General features: G+C 41.9%; 1 protein-coding gene across 6 annotated transcripts in view; it reads left to right on the forward strand.

Moving 5' to 3' along the window:
• Nucleotides 1-22,695, forward strand: part of LOC134338347 (oxysterol-binding protein 2-like) — a 362,830-nt gene that overhangs the window by 260,820 nt on the left and 79,315 nt on the right. For all 6 annotated transcript variants that reach the window (XM_063034118.1, XM_063034119.1, XM_063034123.1 and 3 more), the window contains one exon: nucleotides 10,658-10,856. In XM_063034118.1, coding sequence (XP_062890188.1) covers nucleotides 10,658-10,856 — 199 coding nt within the window. The remainder of the gene's footprint in view (nucleotides 1-10,657; nucleotides 10,857-22,695) is intronic.

Here is a 22,695-nt window from a genome sequence, read left to right on the forward strand (position 1 = left end):
AAGCCACGCATTTGTCTAACTAAGCATCATATTCTTACCCTCACTGGCATGTGGTACAGACAGCAATCCAGAGGTTACTACCATGGAGGTTCTGCTTTACACCTTTCTGCCTAACTCCCTAAACTCTCTCTTCAAGACTGTTTCCCTTTTCCTACCTATGGCATTGGTGCAAATATGTACCAAGACTTCTGGCTGCTCCCTTTAGACCGGGGTCCCCAACCTTTTTTGCACCATGGACTGGTTTAATATTGACAATATTCTTGCAGACCAGCCAACCGGGGGCATGGAGGTGTTCACGTTCAACAGTGCGTGACAGGGAATGAGGAAAGGTACAGCTGACTCATATCGTTTCATATCGCCAAATCATATCGTTTCCTCACGGCCCGGTGGTTGGGGACCACTGCTTTAGAATGCCGTGGACCCGATCGAGATCTCCCTGACCCTGGCACCTGGGAGGCAGCATACCATCAGGTGTCACTCTCACATCCACAGAATCTTGTGTGTACTCCTCTAACTATGGAATATCCTGTCACTACTGCAGTTCTTTTCTCCCCCCCCCCACCTCCACTCTCCTTCTGAGCCATAGCGCCAGACTCAGTGCCAGAGACGCAGTAGCTGCAGCTCCTCCCGGTAGGTTCCTCCCTTCTCTCCCCCCCACCACCCCAGTGGTATACAAAGTGTTATACTTATTATTGAGGGGAGTGGGCATAGATACTCTGCACTGGCCGCCCATTTCCTTTCCCTCTCCTGACAGTCACCTGCCTCCTGCAACTTAAGGGTGACTACCTCCCTGTAGCTCCTATCTATCAGCCCCTCAGTTTCCTGTATGAGCTGAAGGTCATAGAAGCACTTGGTGCAGATGTGGTTATCTGGGAGGCTGGAGGTAATCACGCAAAGAACACAATACAGTCTCTGGAGCCATTCTCATTGCACTAACTATGCACTAACAGTTGAAGAGTGAAGAAGAAACCTACTTTACCAAAGCCTGTTGAACAAAAGCCTCACCACCCTGACTGGTTCATTCCAACAATGGCCATTCTCCTTGTACCTGCCTTGTTTTTATTTGCTCTTGCCAATTAATCGTGATTCAGTTGGGCCTCAGGAAAAAGCCGATAGCCCATGAACACTACTTTTTAAATTTCTCACCCTAACCTGTGTGTAGCCTCCTCTCATGATACGATTGGGCCAGCAGAAAAAAGATGATGAAGGGTCTCAGCCCAAAATGTCGACTGTTGATTCCCCTCCATAGATGCTGCTTGACCTGCTGAGTTCCTGCAGCATTTGGTATGTGTTACTCTCACCATTAGCCGGGTTAGTGTAGGGTCAGCATTTTCATTATCACCAATGCAGACCATTTCCTATTGAACAATTTTAATGTAAAAATTAACAATAGACAAGCAATATGGCTTACGCCAGAAGTGCACAGCAAATTAATTAAAGTGGAATTGGACACTGGTTCATTCAGCAAAATGAGTTTGAGAGATATTTCAAAGATGCTGAACTGAAGTCTGCAGATATCTAACTGAGAACTTGAACTGGAGAAAGGAAAACTCCTGTGTGAATGACATTCGTAACAGTGAGATACAATAACCAAAAAGCCACATTGAGCTATTATGTGGTACAGTACAGACAGAAGGAACAACATTGTGGGGGCATGAGTGGCTGAGACAGCTACAACTTGATTGGAGATCCATCCACCGTTTGCATGCCACATCCCTGAAATGAAGCCAAGTGAAAGCGAATTAAGAACGGTACTGCACGATGCCACAACTGTCTCTGTGCTGAATCCCATGAAATGCTGTCAGAGGACCAACAGTTGTGCCAACCTCTGTGCCTCTGGTTGGAAGGCATATTGGAGGAAGGATCACGCTGCTCAGAGGAGTCCTGAAGGTGATGAAATCAGTGGTCCGACTGCAACAGATTTTGTAGGCAGTGTCTCTGAGAAAGCTTCTGATATGTTAATCAGGCAGTTATTTGCAAAATGTGGCTTGGTTTTAAGATAGAAAAGAGTTCAACGAGCTTTAGGAAAGTTGCAAGCATTTGGCTTTTGTGAGCATATAGAACCAGAATCTGCTCTGTGTGCATTAAGGTGATTGCTTGAGTGGGAGGCAGAAAGCTGCTTGTAAAAGTGGATTTTGCAGTGACCAAAACCAGCTGGATGAATGGAAGGCCAAAACGAAAGAAGTCAATGGAGATACAAAAACAGAGAATCCGTCAGATGACGTTGTGAATGCGGAAACCAAGAGGAGAGATCGTATCATAAAGGAAGCAATAGAAATGCTGTGAAGAGAATACTCCCGTGAACTGAATGGACCTTCCCAAGATCAGGGTACACTAATGAGAAGAAGGAAGAGATGAAGACAAAGAATGTGAATGAGAAAGAGAAATGATTAAAAGGAGAATGAACATAAAGAAAGAGAAATGGATTGAAGCAGATCCAAAGGGAGAAAGGGTGAAGAAGGTTGTCCAGAGCTGTCAGAACCACTTGCTGCAGTCTCTCACCATCACAGAGGATGCCCCAGAACCTGAGACTGCTTTCTCAGCCACTGCTCTCACCAGCCAAGCAAAGTCAGCTCACTTGTCAGGAAAGGCGTTATCCCACAAGAGTAAGAAATCCTCCACAGTGATTAAATCTTTAAGCCTACTACTTTAAAGTTTACTATGCTGTGGATGTTTGAATATAGTAGTTGTATTATATAATATGCATCGTATAATATATAGTTGAGATGCATTCTACGTTGTGTTGGTTTATAGCTAAGCAGGGAGGAGAGTTGTGTATTTAATATTTTAATGATATTTGAATAATTTTCTATATATATTAATTGATTAAGCATCCTTGTTTGATTAAATAATTATGGGTTTTATGTAAAAATATGTTGATTGCATAAATCATCATGCTACCATGTGATATATGCCGCCTCGCCTGACATAAAGACGAAGTTATACTCGCATTGTTCGGACTCCCGTGTTTCTCTTGGATTAGTTTAATGTTTAGAAGTTACAAAACATAACAAGTAACGGGGTCAACAAATGGATCAAAGTCCAGTGTTGCTGAAAGTAGGACATGTGGAGGACTTGTAAAGGAGCAGTCTAACACAGAAAGGCCTAGATAGAGTGGACGTTGAGAGGACGTTTCCTATAGTGGGGGAGTCGTGGACCAGGGGCCACAGCCTCAGAATTCAAGTATGTTCCTTTAGAACAAAGATGAGGAGGAATTTCTGTAGCCAGGTGATGGTGAATTTGTGGAATTCATTGCCACAGATGGGTGTGTATATTTAAAGTGATTAATAAGAGTGTCAAAGATTCTGGGGAGATGGCAGGAGAATGGGGTTGAGAGGGAAAATAAATCAGCTGTGATCAAATGGGGAAGCAGACTCGATGGGACAAATGGCATAATTCTGCTCCTATGTCTTCTGGTCTAATTGACAATGATGCAGGATCAGTGTTTCTCATTCAAGAGTCCCCAGAAAGAGCTAGATATTTGTATCAGAAAATTTTAAAAATCCAGATACTGAAAACATGAAATGAAAGTAGGAAATGCTCCTCCCACTCAGGCAAAGTCAATAGAAAGAAAACCAGGCTAGCATTTCAGGTTTATGAAAGATCAATGGAAGATCAATTTTCTATTTTTACTCAAGCATTTGCAATGCCTTCTACCTCTCCTTAATGTGCAAACTTTCTCTGCCGCAGCAATAAGGGAAGGAAAGTAGAAATATGCCTTTTTGACAATTCTAACGCTGGCTTCTTGAAAGTCCCTTAACTCATCGTCAATAACTGTGCCTCCTGCAGCATACACCCTGAGATTCTGAAATTTCTTCCTCAAATCTCTGTTCCCTGTTCCTTTCCCTCTCCCCACCGTCTTATTCTGGCTTCTTTCTGCTTCCTTTCCAGTGATTGATGAATGGTCTTGGCTGGAAACATCCACTGCTTATCCCTCTCCATAGGGATTGCCTGGCCTGCTGAATTCCTCCAGCAGTTTGTGTGTTCCTCTTTTCCCTATCACCTCTTTCTCGTTTATGTGCTTAAAACCTACCTCCTTCGACCAATCATTTGATCTTTGGGTGTTTCCCTTTGGTTCGGTCCCAATTTTTGCCTGAATATATCTTTTGGGATGCCTGGGTGGTTGTTACACACAACAGCATTACATGAGTTTCAGCAACAATCTTTGTCAGAAATTGGACAAGGAGAAAGGTCGCAGTGGCACTGAGATTCCAGCTGACCGGTGACAATTTGTTAATGCTCTGTGGATTTTCTGGTTATGGCTAGCGTCATCTTGGGCTTTTACGAATGAGCATCTGAGATATTTGCTGAACTGTGTTATACTTACCCAGCAGGGTCTGTTTTGATTGCCTTGGATTTAACTCAGGACCTGATGAATTAATCATGATGTCATCTAAGTGAGGGTCTGGCAAGAATCCCTTGATACCAGGAATATGCTAGCAACCCGATATAGGTTTGTGCCTGGTTGCTTAACCTCCAATATTGACATTACCTGAAGAAAGTAAGACACCATGTAAAACACCTTGTGTCCTTTAATTGTGAGAGTCATGGTGACATCACCAGAAATATGAATTCTGATTTTTTGGTTTAACTGGTAGCATAAAGGGACCTCTGTAAACGAATTGTCATAAAAACTCAGAGCAGCTCGAAAGGAGTATAAATTTGTGAATAGCTGCATCGATGTGGTATACAATTCAGTGAAGATAGTCCTGCGACTTCATTGTGACCTGTTACCAGCTGACCCTCCATTCAGATACAGTACATGAGAGCTCAAGCAGGATTATAAAACAAAAATGGGTCTGTGATGTATTCTAGTCTCTGACCATTAAGAGCTTTAAAAACAAGTAAGAAAACTTTCAAATTAATTCGAGAAGATACATGAAGCCAATGCCAAGCACAGGAGAAACATGTTCCCTCATCCCGGTTTTGGTTAAAAGTCTTGCAGTGGCAATTCTGAATCAGTTGAAGTTTGTCAGTAGATTACTTTGGAAGCCCAGTAAAAAGTGCATTGTGGTAAAGTACATATGAGTACATATCTGTGTTATTGGCAAGAACCAGAGCTGCAGTTTGCTGCTTCAAGTAGTGAGGCAGATTCAATTAACTGCGAGGATGGGTAGTGTTTGGGCAAGATGGTTTTCCAAACACTGTTGTCAGACCCCTGGCTTTCAACCAGGAACATCAGAGGACCCTCTCCCCTGAAAGAGAAATGAGAAGGGCTCAGCGACAAATTGTGGCCACAGTGGTGAATTCGGGAAAAACCCTCCATTTTCTTACTGGGTGGAATTTCCAAAACAGCTCAGATGAGCTGTCACATTCACTAGTGGTTGGTTAAACCATCTCACATCCCGTTTCCATTGCACCAGCAGAAATCACCGTCTTCCATGAACAGGAACACGTGGACGTAAATGATTCAGCCTCCCACCATGCTTACTCAGAAGTACGACTCACATTCGCTGATCAGCTTTCCAACTCCAGTGAGTCTCTAACCCGCTTCCTTGCATTCTCTGCAACCCAGGTGGACTGGAAGAAATGTAACCACATTCTGCAAAGCTAACAGACTCATCCTCAAATGAGCCATTTTGATTGTCATTTATTGTTGATTAACTTGGCGAATGAATGATTGAGATGAGTATTTGGAAACTGGCCATTTATGTCCTGCAGGTATCCAGGTTAGTTCACCCACAGCTGTAAGGTCAAGGGGGAGTTTGCAGACAAAGAATGAATCAACCAAGACCTCAGTGGTGGAGGTGGTGACTGATGTCACACTACAAAGGCTGAAGGTGAAGGAAGGCTGCACAGTAGAAGGTCCCCAGTCCCTGATCTTTCAAGGACCTTAGAGTGGCTGCCCGTAGATTAGCCTCCCCGTGTTAAACAAAATCATGCACAGGCATTCTCTATTGAGGGAATAACCCCTTAGGAGAACATCACACTGGACTTGAGTGATTGCACTACTACTACTACAGTCCCTGTGAAAGCACGTGTCAAGATTCTATTTAGCCCCTGTACATCCTGACAACCTCACAGTGTCAAAGACCATTATCTGTCTGTTCCTGAAAGCACTGCATTGTTTTGAAGCAGAGTACTGAAGATTAAAACAATGTCAGTTAATCTAATGGATAGGAAGAAACCCGTTCAATGCAGAGAGCTATGAAGTATTATCCAAATGGGAACACTGGCAATAAGTTTATTAAGTGATAAAATTCTGTCCAAAAGTAAGAAACACCTTGAGAAAGGTAAATGAATTTAATGTTTATTTATAGATCTGAAAATATTCTGTTGAATTTATGTGAGGCATTGATTTGATTGAAGGAGTCCTCATAGTTCTGGGAATGTCATTGCAAGTAGGTTTGAGAGTTATGGACAGATTTCGTGAAGGCTCACGGTCATAGTTATGGTCTTAGACTTATACAGCAGGCCCTTCATCCCAACTGGTCCATGTCAACCAAGGCAGCCCATCCAAGCTAATCCCATTTGCTAGCGTTTGGCCCACATCCCTCAAAACCTTTCTAGTCCATGTATCTGTCTTTTAAAGCTTGTTATTGTACCAGTCTCAACTATTTCCCCTGGCAGCTTATATCAGCCTTTGTCCAAGCAGGTTGTCCCTCAAGTTCCTATTAAGTCTTTCCCCTTTCATCTTAAACCTATGCCTTCAAATTTTGATTCCCCAGTTCTGGGAAAAAGATTGAATGCATTCCCTCATCTATGCCCCTCATGGTTTTATGCCACCTCTATAGAAACTACTCTCTGTCTCCCACGTACAAATGAATAATGTCCTAGTCTGTCCAACCCTTGTCAGAAAATGTTCAGAAATGAAAGATTATAGGTATGAAAAAGCTCTTGAAAGTAGTTTATTTTTGCTAAAAACATAAACATTTATGGCTTTTATCATTGTGAATTATTTAAGAATCTAGAACAAGAAAGACTATTTCCATGTATTCATCATTTAATAATAATAATAGAGCTCAGATTAAAACATGGAAAATGGGAGGGGGAAGTTATTGTCTCAAAATTATTTGCAAGTGGAATGAGCAGGTTACGAATGCAGAAACTGTGACATTATTTGAAAGGGAATTGTATGTTATATACGCTTGAAAGCACATATAAAAAAGAAATATTAATGAAGGTGACAAATTTTGCAGCAGACTGTATGGGCTGAATGGCTAATTCTGCTCCTATGTCTTATGATATTATTTGAGGACATAAAATTATTGTATATGCTAGACTAGCACAAGCAGAATGGAAAGAGACATTTTCTCTTTCTACAGAGTTTCTCTTTCTATAGTGTAATGATTACAATTCTTGGTTGAATGGTGAGTTAGTGTTGTATGACCATCTTCCTTTTTATATTTTTAAATTCTTGATGGTGCATGACATAAAATTGGAGTTTATGACTAAATGTGACTAGATGATCTTGCATAGTCATTATTAATTTGCTCTTCATAGTCATCACCTTGTAGAGTGAGTGAGTTTCATAGCCTATCACTGAGATAAATGACATGTAGCGAGAGAGCTAAAGGATTTAAGTTTTGGAATTAAAAACACAAATTATAAATTTGTAGGCAATACTAAGTTTCCCTGGGAAGGGCCAGAGGTAGGATTGGGTAGGAGAATAGCAACACATCGAAGGACATTCATGAAATTTCAACAGATAAAGGGGAGATAGCAGATTTTGGTTGAAGGGAACTTTGGATTACAAGTGAACACATCACGAAATGTTGTATCACAGGATAGCAAGGTCATATATATATTATAAACTAAGCACAAGGCATAATTTTAGTAAGACAAGAAAGTAGGAAGTTTATACTAAACCTGCACTAGTGAGATCACACCTAGAGACTGCAAGGAGTTCTGGTCATTAGGGGATAATTCCTCACCCAGAAGATTGTCCATGTCCTGTTTTTCTATAACGTGAATCCACATCATCTGTATAAGTGTCAAGAAATGCAATTTGGAAAGGAAACACATTGTGTGTTTATTTATTTATTTACTTTTCACATAAGTTCCTGAGGATCAAATTTTATTCCATATGTCAAATTTTTGGCTGGTGATTTGTGAATTCTGTAAGGGTGAAATTCCTTAATTGAGCAGCCATAACACTGGGTCTCCTGTCTTGAGAAGCCTGGGAAAGGATGTGGAGAAAGTTTACAAGATATGTGAGGTAGATGTGTCAGGAAAGGGTGTACAGACCAGCTATCTTTTGAGAAAGAAGGCTGAGAGAGACCTAATAGAGGTGTATAAAATGAGAAGTTTTGATAGAGTGGATGCAAAGAGAGTGCATTTGAAGAGAATAACGAAAACAGAGGCTGACAATATGAGATAGTTACCAGGAAATCCAGTGGGGAAGAATGTGGAACTTCCACCACATGGGCCGGATAAGACGAGTGTACAGAAGCATTTAATGGACAGGTAGGCAAGCACATGAGGAAGAACGAAATAGAATGTTATGAAGATAAAGTTAAGCGGAGAAAAATGAGGAGAGAATAGAGTGAAATACAAACTAGTTAGGCTGAATGACCTGTTTCTGTATCATACATTTTATTGAATTCTGTGCAAGGACTGTGGCTATAAGAGCATCTGAATGACAGGTAATTCTGGAGTGATTAACTCACTACTTGACTGTCTGAAGCCTTTTTACCATCTGCAAGGAGCAAGGCAGGTGCAGATGAAGTGCAGCTCCAAAATGTTCAGGAAGCCGGATACAATCCAGAACCAAAGAATCCAATTAATCAGCATCCCCTCCTCCCTCATCATACCCTCACATCTTCTGTAAAAGCACTGAAGTAGGAAACCAAGGTCTCACTTCCAGAACCTCCCAAACATATGACCACAATTGCTTAGGTCGTAGGAAGCTGGAGACTCATCCTACTTCCTCTCCAAGTTGCACACCATCTCTGAATTAAACAGAAAATGTCTCTTCTTCATCTACACTAGAACTGTGTCAAGTGACTCTAAATTTACAGGATACTGGAATACAATCACCACACTGAGTGTAGTGGTTCACCATAACCCCTCAAAAGGGCAATTGGCAGAACAAACTCAATGGGTCAAGTAGCCTAATTCTGCTCATATGTTTTATGGTCTAATTAAGGATGGGCAATAGATGCTGATCTTTCCTGTAACATCCACATTCCAAGAATGAATTTAAAGCAAAATCATTTGTTCTACTAATGGGTTGGATCAGGTTTGGAAATCTCAAATAATCTGGTTCTTCTGCTGTTATTGGTTTATTTGTACAGTCAGCACAAAACTTGTTAGTGCTTTATCGTAGTAATGTGCCCATGATGGGAGCATAAATTACAAACTCATCCCTGAGAGCACATAATGCAGAAACAAATTGTCTGTACTTTCATTCCTCTGGCAGTATGTTCGAGACAGATAGAATTAATTTCATGGGAAACCTAGGAGTTTTTTTTGTCATTTCATTTTCACTTTCCTCTATTCATTATTCATGTGCTTTGCTGCTGTCAGCTGCTATTAGTTTTCAAGCCCTTTGTGTGAAGAACTTTAATTTTCTGTGCACTTCTGGCGTAGGCCATATTACTTGTCCATTGTTAATTTTTACATTGTAAATCTCAAGACTACACAGGTTCGTGTCACTCTCATCATTATCAGATATTTCATCAACAGTGTGCAGATTGGTGCTCTTTTGGAAACTGCAACTTGACTTTTTAGCATTTTCTCTTCCCTGTGTAGTCCATCAGACCTCTGGTGAAGGTAAAAGAATCGAGGGCAAGCAGATTGGAATGACAGGAAAAGCTGTGAAGAGGGATCATGAGATTGCTCTGCTCGGAGCATGCATCAACCTGATAGGCGAAATAGTCTCCTTCGGAGTCACAATAAATCCAGTCAAAATTTGCTGCCTCTTATGCCTGTATCATACAAAGTCAAGCATGTGCTGTTAAACCTGTTCAACAGGAAATGGTCTGTATTGGTGACAATGAGAATGACGCCGCCCTTCGGACCATCAGATCCCAGCCTACTCCATTCCGGTGGTCTACCAGCTCTCACCACACACGTCTTCCCTCTTTATCTCTCCTCGACAAAAGACCGTGAAAACAACATCCTTCCAGATACTCAAGTCAAAACAACAATCTCCGATTGACTAACATGCATACTACAGTCTTGTTATCTCCAGCCATAACCCAAACATTGCTGCTACAGAAAAACCATTACCTCAGCAGTGAACATTACAGAGAAGCCATTACATAAAATTATAGCCATGCAAGAACCTTACCTGCAGCAAGTATTAAAATGTGAAATTTTAATGTTGTCACCTTGATTAGTACGCCCCTCCAAGCCTCACCCCTACCTATTTCACTTATGCCTCCATACCCCAGTTGTAGGAGTCATGCAGCACAGAAATGGGCCCTCAGCACACCCAGTCAGTAACGACATTAAACACCCATTTACACTAACCTTCTGTTTTAATTCTCCTCACACTCCCACCAACTTCCCCAGCCCTACCCTCCCACAGATTCTACCTCTAATCTGCATCAGATCCAGGGTAACAATTATTTTGTTTTCCTTTGCACTTGTGTACTGGAAATGGCAATTAAACAATCTTGAACCTTGAGAAATAAATTGAAATCTGATGAGTTTATCCTCTTTGTCACTTTGTTACTGATTCCTGATAAGCATTGCTCCTTCCCGTCCTCAGGCATGCCGGGACTTTCTGGAGCTAGCAGAGACACACAGTCGGAAATGGCAGCGAGCCTTGCAGTACGAGCGTGAGCAGCGTGCCCGACTTGAGGAGACGATCGAGCAGCTAGCCAAACAGCACAACAGTCTGGAGCGAGCCTGCCGTGGAGCACCGGCACTGCCAACCAGCTCCACAGAGGTCTCCAACGCCAGCAAAGGTAAACCTTGGCAGTTAACCAATACACAGAGTGCAGAGGAACTCAGCAGCTTAGACAGCTTCTATGGAGGAAGATCGACAGTCAATGTTTTGGGCCGAGACCCTTCATCAGGACTGGAAAGGAAGAAGGAAAAGAGTTGGTATAAAAGGGTGGGGGGAATGGGTGGATGGACCCATGCGAGGAGGCGAAAATAGGCATGTGGAGGAGGGGAAGAGAGGGAATGAAGATGACAAGCATGGAAGTGATAGATGGAAGCGAAATAGAGCTAAGGAAGATGGAATCTGATGGGAGAGACTGTGAACCATGGAATAAAGGGAAGAAAGTAAGGAGGGGAACCACAGATAGGTGATAGACCACTTCTTACCCTGTCACTGTCAAGAATGCTATTCCCTTCTCGCAATTCCTTCGTCTCTGTCCCATCTCTTCTCATGATCTTGCTTTCCACTCCTGGTTTCCTGTCTGCTTTCTTCAGAAAACAGTGTTTTCCTCATTGCTGTCGATGCAGCCCTCATCCCATCTGTCCCAGACGTACAGCGATAGAATCCCCTACCATCCCACAAGCATCCGAATCCAACGCGTCATTCTCCAAGGCTTCTGCCATCTCCAATAGGCACATCTTCCTCCCCACCCCACCTCCGTGTAACGCAGAGATTACTTTCTCCAAAACTCCCTTAACCGTTCATCCCTTCCCATTGATACCCTTCCAGGCACTCATCCCTGTGACTGTCCCTGCGCTCTTCCCCCACCACCATTCAGCACCCCAAAATAATCCTTCCAGGCGAGGTATGTGAATCCACTGGATGCAGTTAATGTCATTTATTACATCCGGTGCTCTCAGCAGGTTCTCCTCTACATCAGTGAGACCTGATGCAGGTGGGGGTGTCCTTATCAAGCACTTTCTCTCCAGCCACTGTAACAGCCAGGATTCCCTAGTGGCCAGCCATTTTCATTTCACTTCCATATCCACGGCCTCCTCTACTACCAAGTTGAGACTAAATGCAGATTGGAGGAACAGAGTCTTGATAGTCTCCAACCTGACGACGTGAACGTCAAATTCTCTAACTTCTAGTAACCACTCCCCTCTGTCCCCCTTTTGCATTCTCTTATCACACAGGCCCCATCGTTCCCTCTTTGTCCCTCTGTTATCACTCACTCATTCCTCCCTACATCCTTCCCTTTATTCCATGGTCCACTGTCTTTTCCTATCGCCACCCAGCTTCTGACGTAATTCCCACTCTCCCCTCTCCCACTTGCCAATCTCACCCCCCTCTGCGGGATCCACCATTCACCTGCTAGCTCAGGCACCACCCACTTTTATACTGCTATTTCTCCTCTTTTTTTCTAGTTCTGATGGTGCATCTTGTCCCAAAACATCAGCTGTCACTTCCGTCCCTGGAGGCTGCCTCACACACTGAGTTCTTCTAGCATTTACTATGTTGCTCCAGATTTCCAGCAGCTGCATTCCTTCCTTTGTCCCTTGATAGTTAAGCCTGTGAGAGTGACTTTGAATTATTTTAGTGCTAGGAAAAGAAACTTTAAAGCAAATGCCCTAAAGCACCACAACAACTTAAGCAATCAAATTTCAAATGTTAACGCAGGAGAAATGATGATCAAATCATCGCATGGCTGTCACTGTCAATCGTCTCCTCCTTATTCAAGAAATTCGGAAAGCTAACAGAATGTTACCTTGTGCTGAGGGAATTCAATACAAACAGGGAGGTTATAATTCAGTTATATAGGACATTGGCAAGACCACATCTGGACTGTGTGCAGTATTGTTAGCCTGAGTTAATGCGGGCAGTAAACAATCACTTCAGCTTAACTGAACAGATTCCTGGAATGGGCAGTTTACCTTATGAGGAAAGGTTGGCCAAGCTGGGCTTGTAGCTGCTTGAGTTTCGAAGGGTGAGAGGTGATTTAATGGAAACATGTAAGATTCTCAGGAGACCTGATACGATGTATGTAGAGTAGATGTTTCCTCTTGTGGGAGAGTCTAGAATGAGGGATCGCCAATTTAAGAATGAGTGGTCGCTAATTTAAGACAAAAGAGGTGAATTATTTTTCTCACAGAGAGTTGCAAGCCTTTGGAACTCTCTTCCTGAGAGCAGGGTAGGGGGAAGCAACAACTCTGGGTATTTTAAGGCAGAGATAGATAAAGATTAGGTTTATTTGACGCATGTACATTGGGAGATCAGTGAAATCTGTTGCTTGTGAAAGTCAAATCAGCAAGGATTGTGCTGGTGTTGCCAAGCTTCTGACGTCTACATAGCATGCCCACAACTCACTAATCCTAACTGTGCATCTTTGGAATGTGGGAGGAAACCAGAGCACCTGGAGGAAACCTACATGGTCATTGGGAGAACGTACAAACTCCTTACAGACAGTGGTGGGAATTGATCCCTGATCACTGAATGCTGGAAAGCGATGCGTTGACCACTATGCTACTGTGGCACTCACGGTAGATTTTTGCAAAGCAGGTGGGTGAGAAGTTACAGCATAAATGCAGACTTGAGGCTGTAAGCAGATCAACCATGAATTCATGAAGTGGTGCAGCAGGCTCAGTGGCTGAACCCTCATCCTGATTCATACGTTCATACCTATACTAAAATGCCTGAGGGTACTAGAGAACATGGCATGCTTACTTTTCAGAACCATCTGTACAGGAGTAAGGTTTTATAAGAGAGGGTTCCCAATGTGACCACACTGCCTTTAGTAAAGCCCATGAGAGGCTCATTTGGTTAGTGACTAAACGCAAAAAGCTTCCCAAAAATATACCATTGGTGAACCTCATCTTCTGACTTTTATAATTGTCCTCAGTAATTGAGTCTCAGTTTTGTAGTGATTACCTCTAAGACATGATTACAAATGAGCAGTTACATTTATAGACATGTTCATAAATCATTTTTCATGTTGTTTATCACAGTAGTTAGCATTGATGTTAATTTAAACATGGGGGTAATTTTTTTTTTAGTTTCTTGCCATTAAAGTCTTCACCAATGCTGCTGCTTGAGCAGAGTTTTACTGAAGCTACGATCCCTTGGAGTTTCTTTTATTTATTCCGTTTTTGGGATCTGGATTTTGCTGGCAAGACTAATGTGTGTTGCTCATCTGTAACTTCCCCTGAGAACAACATAATGAGTAGACCGCCTTGAGCTGTTGTAAGGGAGTTTTTTAACCTCTTGGTTTGTTGTACTCATTCAGGTAAGTTGGGGGCGGGGGGGTATTCCTACATGCTTTATATTTTTGTTTTGTGTATGCTTGAAAAGCTTTAGGGCTGGGGTTCCCAGACTGGGGTTTACGGACTCCCTTGGTTAATGGTAGGGGTTCATGGCATAAAGAAGTTTGGGAGCCCCTGCTCTAGGGTGTCAGAAGGTGAGTCACCTACAACCGGATTCCCAGCCTTTGAGCTGCTGTGGTAGCCACATCTTGTGGATCCACTGCAGGATACTGGTGTGGGACTCAATGTTAATGCTGTGGAATCAATGCCTCTCACGTGTTGCAGGTGGCCACTTTCAGCCCCTAGCTGAATATTACCTACTCTTACTGCATGCTTCATTTGCTAAGGAATCACAATTGAATTCAATGTTATGCAGTCATTAGCAAATATCCCTTCTGACCTTGTGATAGAAGGAAGGTCACTGGTGGACCAGTGACATTCTGAGACTGGAACGATTGATTGTTCTCGGAGCAGTGCCTCAGAGCCTGGATTGTTCGTCTCAGAATAGAAAACTTCAACGGAATTTTAATATTGGTGTCTAAAGTCAGGAAATTAGTCAATAAAAGAAACTAAACGTTGTTTCCATTTGGAGTGTGTCAGTTATTGGAGATTTTCAGATAACTAACAAAACAGCCAGAGGCTTTATGATAATTATTTTTAAGAGCATGGTCTGGAATGTGTTGATACAACAGATTCAATAGATAAGGAAGGCCCAGTCCATCACAGGCAAAGCCCTTCCCACCATTGAGCACATCTATACAGAGCACTGTCGTGGGAAAGCAGCATCCATCATCAGGGATCCCCACCACCCAGGCTGTGCTCTCTTGTTGCTGTTGCCGTTGCCATCAAGAAGAAGGTGCAGGAACCTCAGAACTCACACCATCAGGTTCAGGAACAGTTATTACTATCAGGCTCTTGAACCAGTGAGATAACTTCATTCAACTTCACCTGCCCCATCACTGAACTGGTCCCACAATCTATGGACTCACTTTCAAGGACTCTTTATCTCGAGTTCTCCATATTTATTGCTTATTTATTTGTTTGTTTATTTGTTTATTTATTTTTCTCTTTTGTATTTGCAGTTTGTCTTTTGCAGATTAGTTGTTTGTAGCCTGTAACTTCCCTTTCAGAGTTGAGCTTTTGAACCACCTGTACGACCTGTTGTGAACTGAACTCTCAGGACAGTTGCTGCATGGTGCGTACAGGCAGAATGGAGGCGGCAGAGCCCAGGCCCGACAGCAGGGAATGAGCTAATGTTTGGCTATTGCTGGAGCGCACTTGGAGGGGATCTAATGCAGCAGGACCGAGGCAAGGCAGAGATAGGGTGGTGGGGCCTGAGAGCAAGCAAGGACCCGAGGTTTGATCGATTTAAGAAGCGATGGACTGAATTGGAAAAGTTGGGTACAAGTCGAATCAAGGCAGCAGGGCCCAGGCCGGAGGGTGTTTCGAAGCAGCAGGGCCCGGGTCTGAGAGTAGGAATGACTTGAGGATTGATCGATTTAAGTGCCAGGCTGATTTGGAAAGTTTGGGTGTCGGCCGGATCAAGGCGGCAGGGCCTGGGCCCTAGAGTGCAGCGAAGCAGTGGGGCCCAGGCCTAGGCGCGGGCCTGAGAGGGTAATGAAGCAACTGGGACCATGTAAGGAGCAACCCGAGGTTTGGACGATTTAAGCACCCGGCCAGATTGAATAGGTCAGGGTGTTGGGGCAGAGGTGAAGGACAAACCAGTTCATCTTGTTGCTCCACAAGGTTTACTCGTCTCTGTCCTGAACTGTGGCTGTGGCCTGAGTTAACAGGCTGAACCGGCTGCAGTGATGACTGGCTTCGCAGCTGTGGACTCACTTTTGTGAACGTTAGTTGTTTGTTTGGTTTTGTTTGCACGTTTTGTTTTTTTTCTGCACATTGGGTGTTTGATGGTCTTTTTTTAAAATGGGTTCTATTGGGTTTAGTTGTTTTGTGGTGACCTATAAGGAGACAGATCTCAAGGTTGTATATAGTATACATAATTTGATAATAAATGTATTTTGAACTTTGTCTGCTCTGTTGGATGCCATCTTTCATTGATTCTGTTATGGTTTTTGCATTTACCGAGTATGCCTGCAAGAAAATGAATCTGTGGGTTGTATATGGTGACACATATGTAATTGATAATAATTTACTTTGAACTTTGAATAAATACTTAAAAAGAAGATATTCTAGGACTATGAGAAAGAACTAGGGGAAGGGAGAGTTCATTCCGAGAGTTGTATCAGTACAAATGGTTAAATGGACTTGTTCTATGAATCTGGGTATCAGATATAAAAATATAGGAAGTCTTCACCTAACAAGTGCCGCTAATGTTAAACAGCTGCAACCAGAGTCTCATCAAATAGAGTTTAAAAATGTGATTAGAACAGCTTTCATATCTCAATATGCCTGAAAGCACCAGAGCAAATTGGTAAGTACAGGATAAATGCTTAATGAGTTGCCGGTAATAAGCTATAACACTTAACGCGTTATAATTAGCTGCTGAGTTAATGGTAAATAGTTAGCATCACGGGCTGATAACAGCAGCTACCCTTCATTAGTATGGGTATTGAGTTTGAAAGGAACTACGCCAAATTTTTCATTTTGTTTAATTGATCTATTAGTTGGTTTTAAAATGTTGTCTAGGTCAAATGGAAAGACATTTCATTCCATTTTCCGAAGCGTCAGGAATTAAGTAGTGCCACATAAAACACTTCGATGTTTCTTTAATATTTCACAGAATTTACTTAAATGTAAAGCAAGAAGAAATCCATTGAGAATTGTAGGGGATGTGAGAAAATTTTACAGGAGTGCATAGTGTTGTTAATCAAATCTATGCCAATGTTTTCATACGACTCCATGTTGAAATGGCACCAGTTCCTCCCACAATGTCAAAATGACCCTCAATGAGCTCACCAAGCTGCAGCGTCTCTTCCATCCATCGACCCATAACCTCCAGTTCCCCAAGTGTCTGTCCTTCCCTATTTTGTTGGGCCTGCTTGCTGGCACTGTCAAAATCTTTCCGCAAGTGCACACTGTCAACTCCCATCTCCTTATGTTTCTCCCTCTTTCTCTCTCATTATCCCTCCTCATCTCTCCCCTCTCCCTCCTCAATGTCTCTCCTTTCTTCCCTCCTTCACCCCCACCCCAACCTCTACCTCCACTTCCACAATTTTATTCAGTCATTTGCAAAGATTAAAGTCATTGTTTGTCACCTTTCATTGACAGTATCCTTGCCTCTGATATTTTTTCTACTCTTCCACCGCTAATTTCAGGTTAAACCAGCCATTTCTCTTACATATCGCTCTATTTTACCCTCAGCCTAGTTTCCCAGCCGGTAGCCTCTCTATTGCTATCACATCTGTGTCATCCCATGATCTATCTCCTGCAGCTGCACAGCCCTCAAAAACTAAATTCTAGTTTCCTTGATTTGTCACAGAGCTGGTGACTTGGCAGCATGGTCCCAATTCATTGCTACAGATGCCTGTGGAGGTTGATAAGTTCTTGATTAGTAAGGGTGTCAGAATTTACAGAAGGAAGGCAGGAGAATGGAGTTAAAGAGGGATAATATATCAGCCATGATGTAATGGCAGAGCAGGCTCGATGGGTTAAATGGCCTAATTCTGCTCCTGTGTCTTATGGACATATGGACTAAGATCTGGAATTCTCCCAGCAGGCCAACTCACTTTCCCTGATGACTCTTCTGAAAAATTGTTGCATTTGGTCATTTGTTAATAACCTGTTCTACAGACCAGTAATTGTGTGATGAAAACATAGGGCTTATGTTAAAGGCATTATATAAGTTCATTTATTTATGTGAAAAACAACACAAAGCAGTCACTATCAGACTGAGCACAGCTGTGGAATAACACACAAACGGGATGAAGGGGTTTGATGCAAAAAGTCAGCTGTTTATTCCTCTCACCAGATGCTGCTCGACTTACTGAGTTCTTCCAGCATTTTGTGTGTGTTGCTCTGGATTTCCAGTATCTACAGAATTTCTTGTACTTGTGAAATAGGCAATCCTTTTGAATTCTTCATTCTACAAGTGACAGCTTATATTGTGACACTACCAGGATGTGTACGAAGGTGTCACACTGCAGTAATTTATGCTGAGGGGATGACAGTGAGGTGATATTGTCCAGCGGTGGTCCTGTGAATAAGAAGTTGTACTGTGATGCTGTTGTACACAGAGCCATATTGCAATGATACTGTACAGAGGAGGTCACACCGTAGTTATATTATACAGGGGGAGCTGCACTGTTTTGATATATAGAGGGAGTCAAACTGCACTGATATTGTACAATGGGTGTGATCAGGTATTATAGAGTCAATAAGTAATGAATATTAACCCTCTCATCGGGGCTCGTGTACATACTTGGCTTGTTAGCTAACTCTGCCTACCGCCACATGACTCAGCGGTAAGGAGGCCATCTTTCATGAACAATTTTCGTTTCGGGTCGGTATGATTTGGAATTCAACCAAACAGGAACATCATGATGTTCTGAGTAAAGGAACCTCAATTTGAGTGAATGCTATATAAATACTCCCCATACACAGTTTTCAGTAGCCCAGAAGTGACAACTCGAACACCAGCATAAAATTATAAAGAAAGTATATTTACTGAATTTTCAACTTTAACAAACAGTTACAGAAAAGGAAAAGAAAAATAAATGGGCCCATTACAGTTAAACTAGTCCAATGTGCACGTAATGTTGGATCTCATACTGGAGTATTTGGGGGTGTATCTTTTACTCACACGCTGACCCATGGTCTGCGGAAAACACCTGCCACATTCTGAAATTCCCTCAAAGTCCATCTCGAGCAAACTGGCTCTCTCTCAGGAATATTGACCCTTCCCCCTTGGAGCCATTCATCTGCACAAAGCACTTCTTGCAACGGAGACTCCCCTTCCAACAGCATTCTGTGGCATCTTCTCCTGTGACCCCCTCCACTGCTCCCACCAAAAGACCCCAAACCAGACTACTACCCTTCAGAAATCTCTTCCCCACAGCTCTCCGGAACCTTCTCTCACAATTCACAGTTCTGACTGGCTGACTCACATTCCTAACTTGGACCACATGGATCCTTATCTCAGCTGAAGCCAAAATACACTTTCCACCATGGTACACTGCTTTTACAGAAAACTGCTAATATAAACCAGTTCTCAGCATAGCAGTGGAAATCTTAACCAGGGTAGTTTACTGTGCAGCATAATCCCATTTCTCCATGCGTTGCCATATCACTGTTCTCATTTCCTTTTCACTTAACTAACAAAATCTCATAAAGATCCTATTTTAAGACAGTAACTATAAAATTGCCTATCCCTGATTGCCACTGAACAAACTGTTTGCTGGGATAGTTAATGGTCAGAGACATTGAGAGTCAAGAGTCATGTACTGGTTAAGGGTGGCAGAATTACTCTCCAGAAAGAATTTAACAAAGCAGATGGGTTTGTCAATAAAATTCTGATAATCTCATGGTTATTACCATAAGGACTACTTTTTTTTTCCAAATCCCAATTATTAACTGAGCTTGATTTTACTTTCATGTCACGGTGGAATTTGAACTCTAGTTTCTGGACTGTTCAGACATGTCTCTGAATTTCCTAATTTAACAACTGCTTCACCATTGTACCCCATAAATGTGAAATCAATACGACAACTAGTTTCAGCTATTGAATCCATCTATTTCCTATTTAACTGGACTTTGGCTACAGTAATTACTTAGATGGGATGTTCATACCGTGGTTTAATGTGCATGGTTACGTTGGATGAACCCGCCTGCTCATATTAGAGTGAAGCGATCCTGAGATCTCTGTGCTATCTGTAATGTGAATAAAAAGCTAGTAAAACAGTCAGCAAATCCTGCAATCCATCATTAATCTTTTTTTGGCATCAGTTCTGTGCAGCTCGATCTTGTACTCAAAGGAAGAATTCAAGCATGTTTGAATCCTAGGGCGGGTCCATGGTAATTTGTTTACCCACCTCAATTTGTACTGCAAATATCACAGGGATCTGAAAGTAATTCCATTCATATTCATATTCAATCAACATATCCCTGTATATGTTATTACTACACTCAGATTCACCACCATTCACAGAATAGTGGCGATCGGGTCAGATTCCCATTAATCACACAGGAATAACATTGTTGTTCGTGACTTGAATTAAATTCAATTTATATTGAAAATTGAATTTAAATTGAAAATATCCTCCAACTAATCCATTATTTTGTAGAAATACCAGTGTATGCTTAAGATCTGATACGTTGCTACATGTTAAGGTGTGTGATCTTTTAGCTGTAGTTCAAAGAGTTTATTTGAGAACATAAGGAATAGGTGATGGAATGTGCCATTTAACCCCCTTGTGCCCACTATGCCATTCAATCCAATTGCAGCATGTCATTTACCTCAGCGTCACTGTCCTGAGCTATTATCTCCATGTCTCCTGACTCTCTTCATGCCTAAAAATAGAACAATATCTTTTGAATATATTCAATGACTGAGTCTGCATTGATATCTTGGTTATTCATGATTTGTGTAAAATGACACCAGTTTCCTGAGAACAGCCTACCATTTAATCTCCAACCATTTAAATCGACACCATCATTATATTGCTTATTAGATTGGATGACCTTCAGTTTTGCCAGGTTATATTCCAAATGCCTGATCCGTGCCTTGAATCATCTGCATTTTCCTCACAACACATGTTCCCAACTGTCCTTGATTATCAGTAAATTTGAATATATTATGTTTGATCCCCTCATCCAAAATCATTAACGTTGATTGTGAACAGCTGGGTCCACACCATCAGTCCCACTGGCCACTACTCCTCAATCCAAACAACTCTTGATTACCCCCTGTTTTTACCATTAGCCAGTGTACCTTCAATAGTACGTGCTCTAATGTTGATTAATGGTTTCGTGTGATTATTACAGGCTTTCTGAAAGTCCAAATGCACCACATCAATTGACAACCACGTCCAAAAAGAGTACAATGAATTTGTCAAGCATGATCTCCCTTTCATACCTCAATGCTGGCTCTGGCCAATTCTATTATGATTTACCAAATGCTTAACTGTCATTCCTTTAATAATAGATTCCACCATTTCCCTCTGTTGATATCAACTAACTGGCTTACAGTCCCATGTTCTGGTTTTTCCACCTATCTCTATATAATGAGGTTACATTTATTGCCATTCAGTCAGTGGGAATCATTCTAGAATATATATAATTGGCATTTTAAAAGACAACAACCAGTGCATCTACTATCTCTGCCCTCCCCCCCCCCCGCTGCCTCCCCACCACACACACACACACACACACACACACACACACACACACACACAACTCCTTCGAAACTCTAGTATGTAGATCAGCAGATCCAGAGGATTTATCAGATTTTGGTCACATTATCTTCTCCAGTACTAATTTTTTGCAAATGCCAATTTCTTGGAGCTTCTCATTCACTTTAAATCTGTAGTCCTTCACTGTTTCTAGGAGGCTTAAGTACTTAAATAATTTCTCCTGTTTCAGCCTCCAGAGACCTATGTTAAGTTCATATATCTGTGGGAGTTCTGTGTTTTTATGTTTCTCATTTACTCAAGTTCATTCAGTTTCTCTCTTATATTCTAATTCCTCTTTCCTTATCAGTGCTTTGGATGTCATTTGCTGAACTTGGAAATGTTCCCAATTCTCAGGCTCATTATTTTTTATTTGGCAATATTATAAGCTTTTCCTTTGATCTAAAATATCATTGATTTCTCTAGATAACACAGCTACTTGTTGGAGGGTTTTCACCTTAGTGACGTGTATTTTAATTACAATCTATATATTAAGCCATTGCTTTTTACTGCCATACCCATAAATGGAGTTTCCAAATCTACTAATGCCACATCTCATGCCTTTGTGGTTTGCTTTATTTGGGTCTGACATCCTAGTTTCAGATTGAAATGAATTATTGTATTCCTTCCCATCCCCCTACCTTTTTATTCTGGCTCCTACCCCCTTGCTTTCCAGTTAAGCCCAAAATGTCAACTGTTCATTTCCTTCCACAGATGCTGCCTGACCAACTGAATTTCTCCAGGATTTTGTGTATGTTGTGCTGGGGGGTATAACAGCCTTTTGGAACAAAGTATCTGGGTAACTTCTCCGTTGCTGATGCATTGTAGTGTGTGAATCTCAGATACCAAGGATCTTCAAATTTACTGCAGATGTGGATTCCATGGCTGGCAATAGTTTCCATCAACTCCCACAGATGACAGCTGCAATACATCATTTGCTGCTATCTTCAAAAATTTATTTAATTCAGTACATTTATTGGCTGTCATTGTTATTGAATCCTTCTTCACACATTTTGTAGGGCACTAAGAGAAGCAAAGAATATGGATGCTGGTATTCCAAAATAAGAAAAATGTTGGAATTATTCAGCAGATCATGCCTTGATCTGTTTGTTCATTTCCATTGATGCTGCCTGACATGCTGAGTTCTTCCAGCATTTTGTGTGTGTTGCTGTGGAGAGAGAAGTAGAATTTCTGTTTTAGGTTAACGATTACCTGAAATGTTAACTCTCCTAGAGGTACAGCACAGAAGCTAGCCACTGGTCCACTGAGCCCATGT

The sequence above is a fragment of the Mobula hypostoma genome, chromosome 27 (genome assembly GCF_963921235.1).
Source record: "Mobula hypostoma chromosome 27, sMobHyp1.1, whole genome shotgun sequence".
Taxonomy (NCBI): Eukaryota; Metazoa; Chordata; class Chondrichthyes; order Myliobatiformes; family Myliobatidae; genus Mobula; species Mobula hypostoma.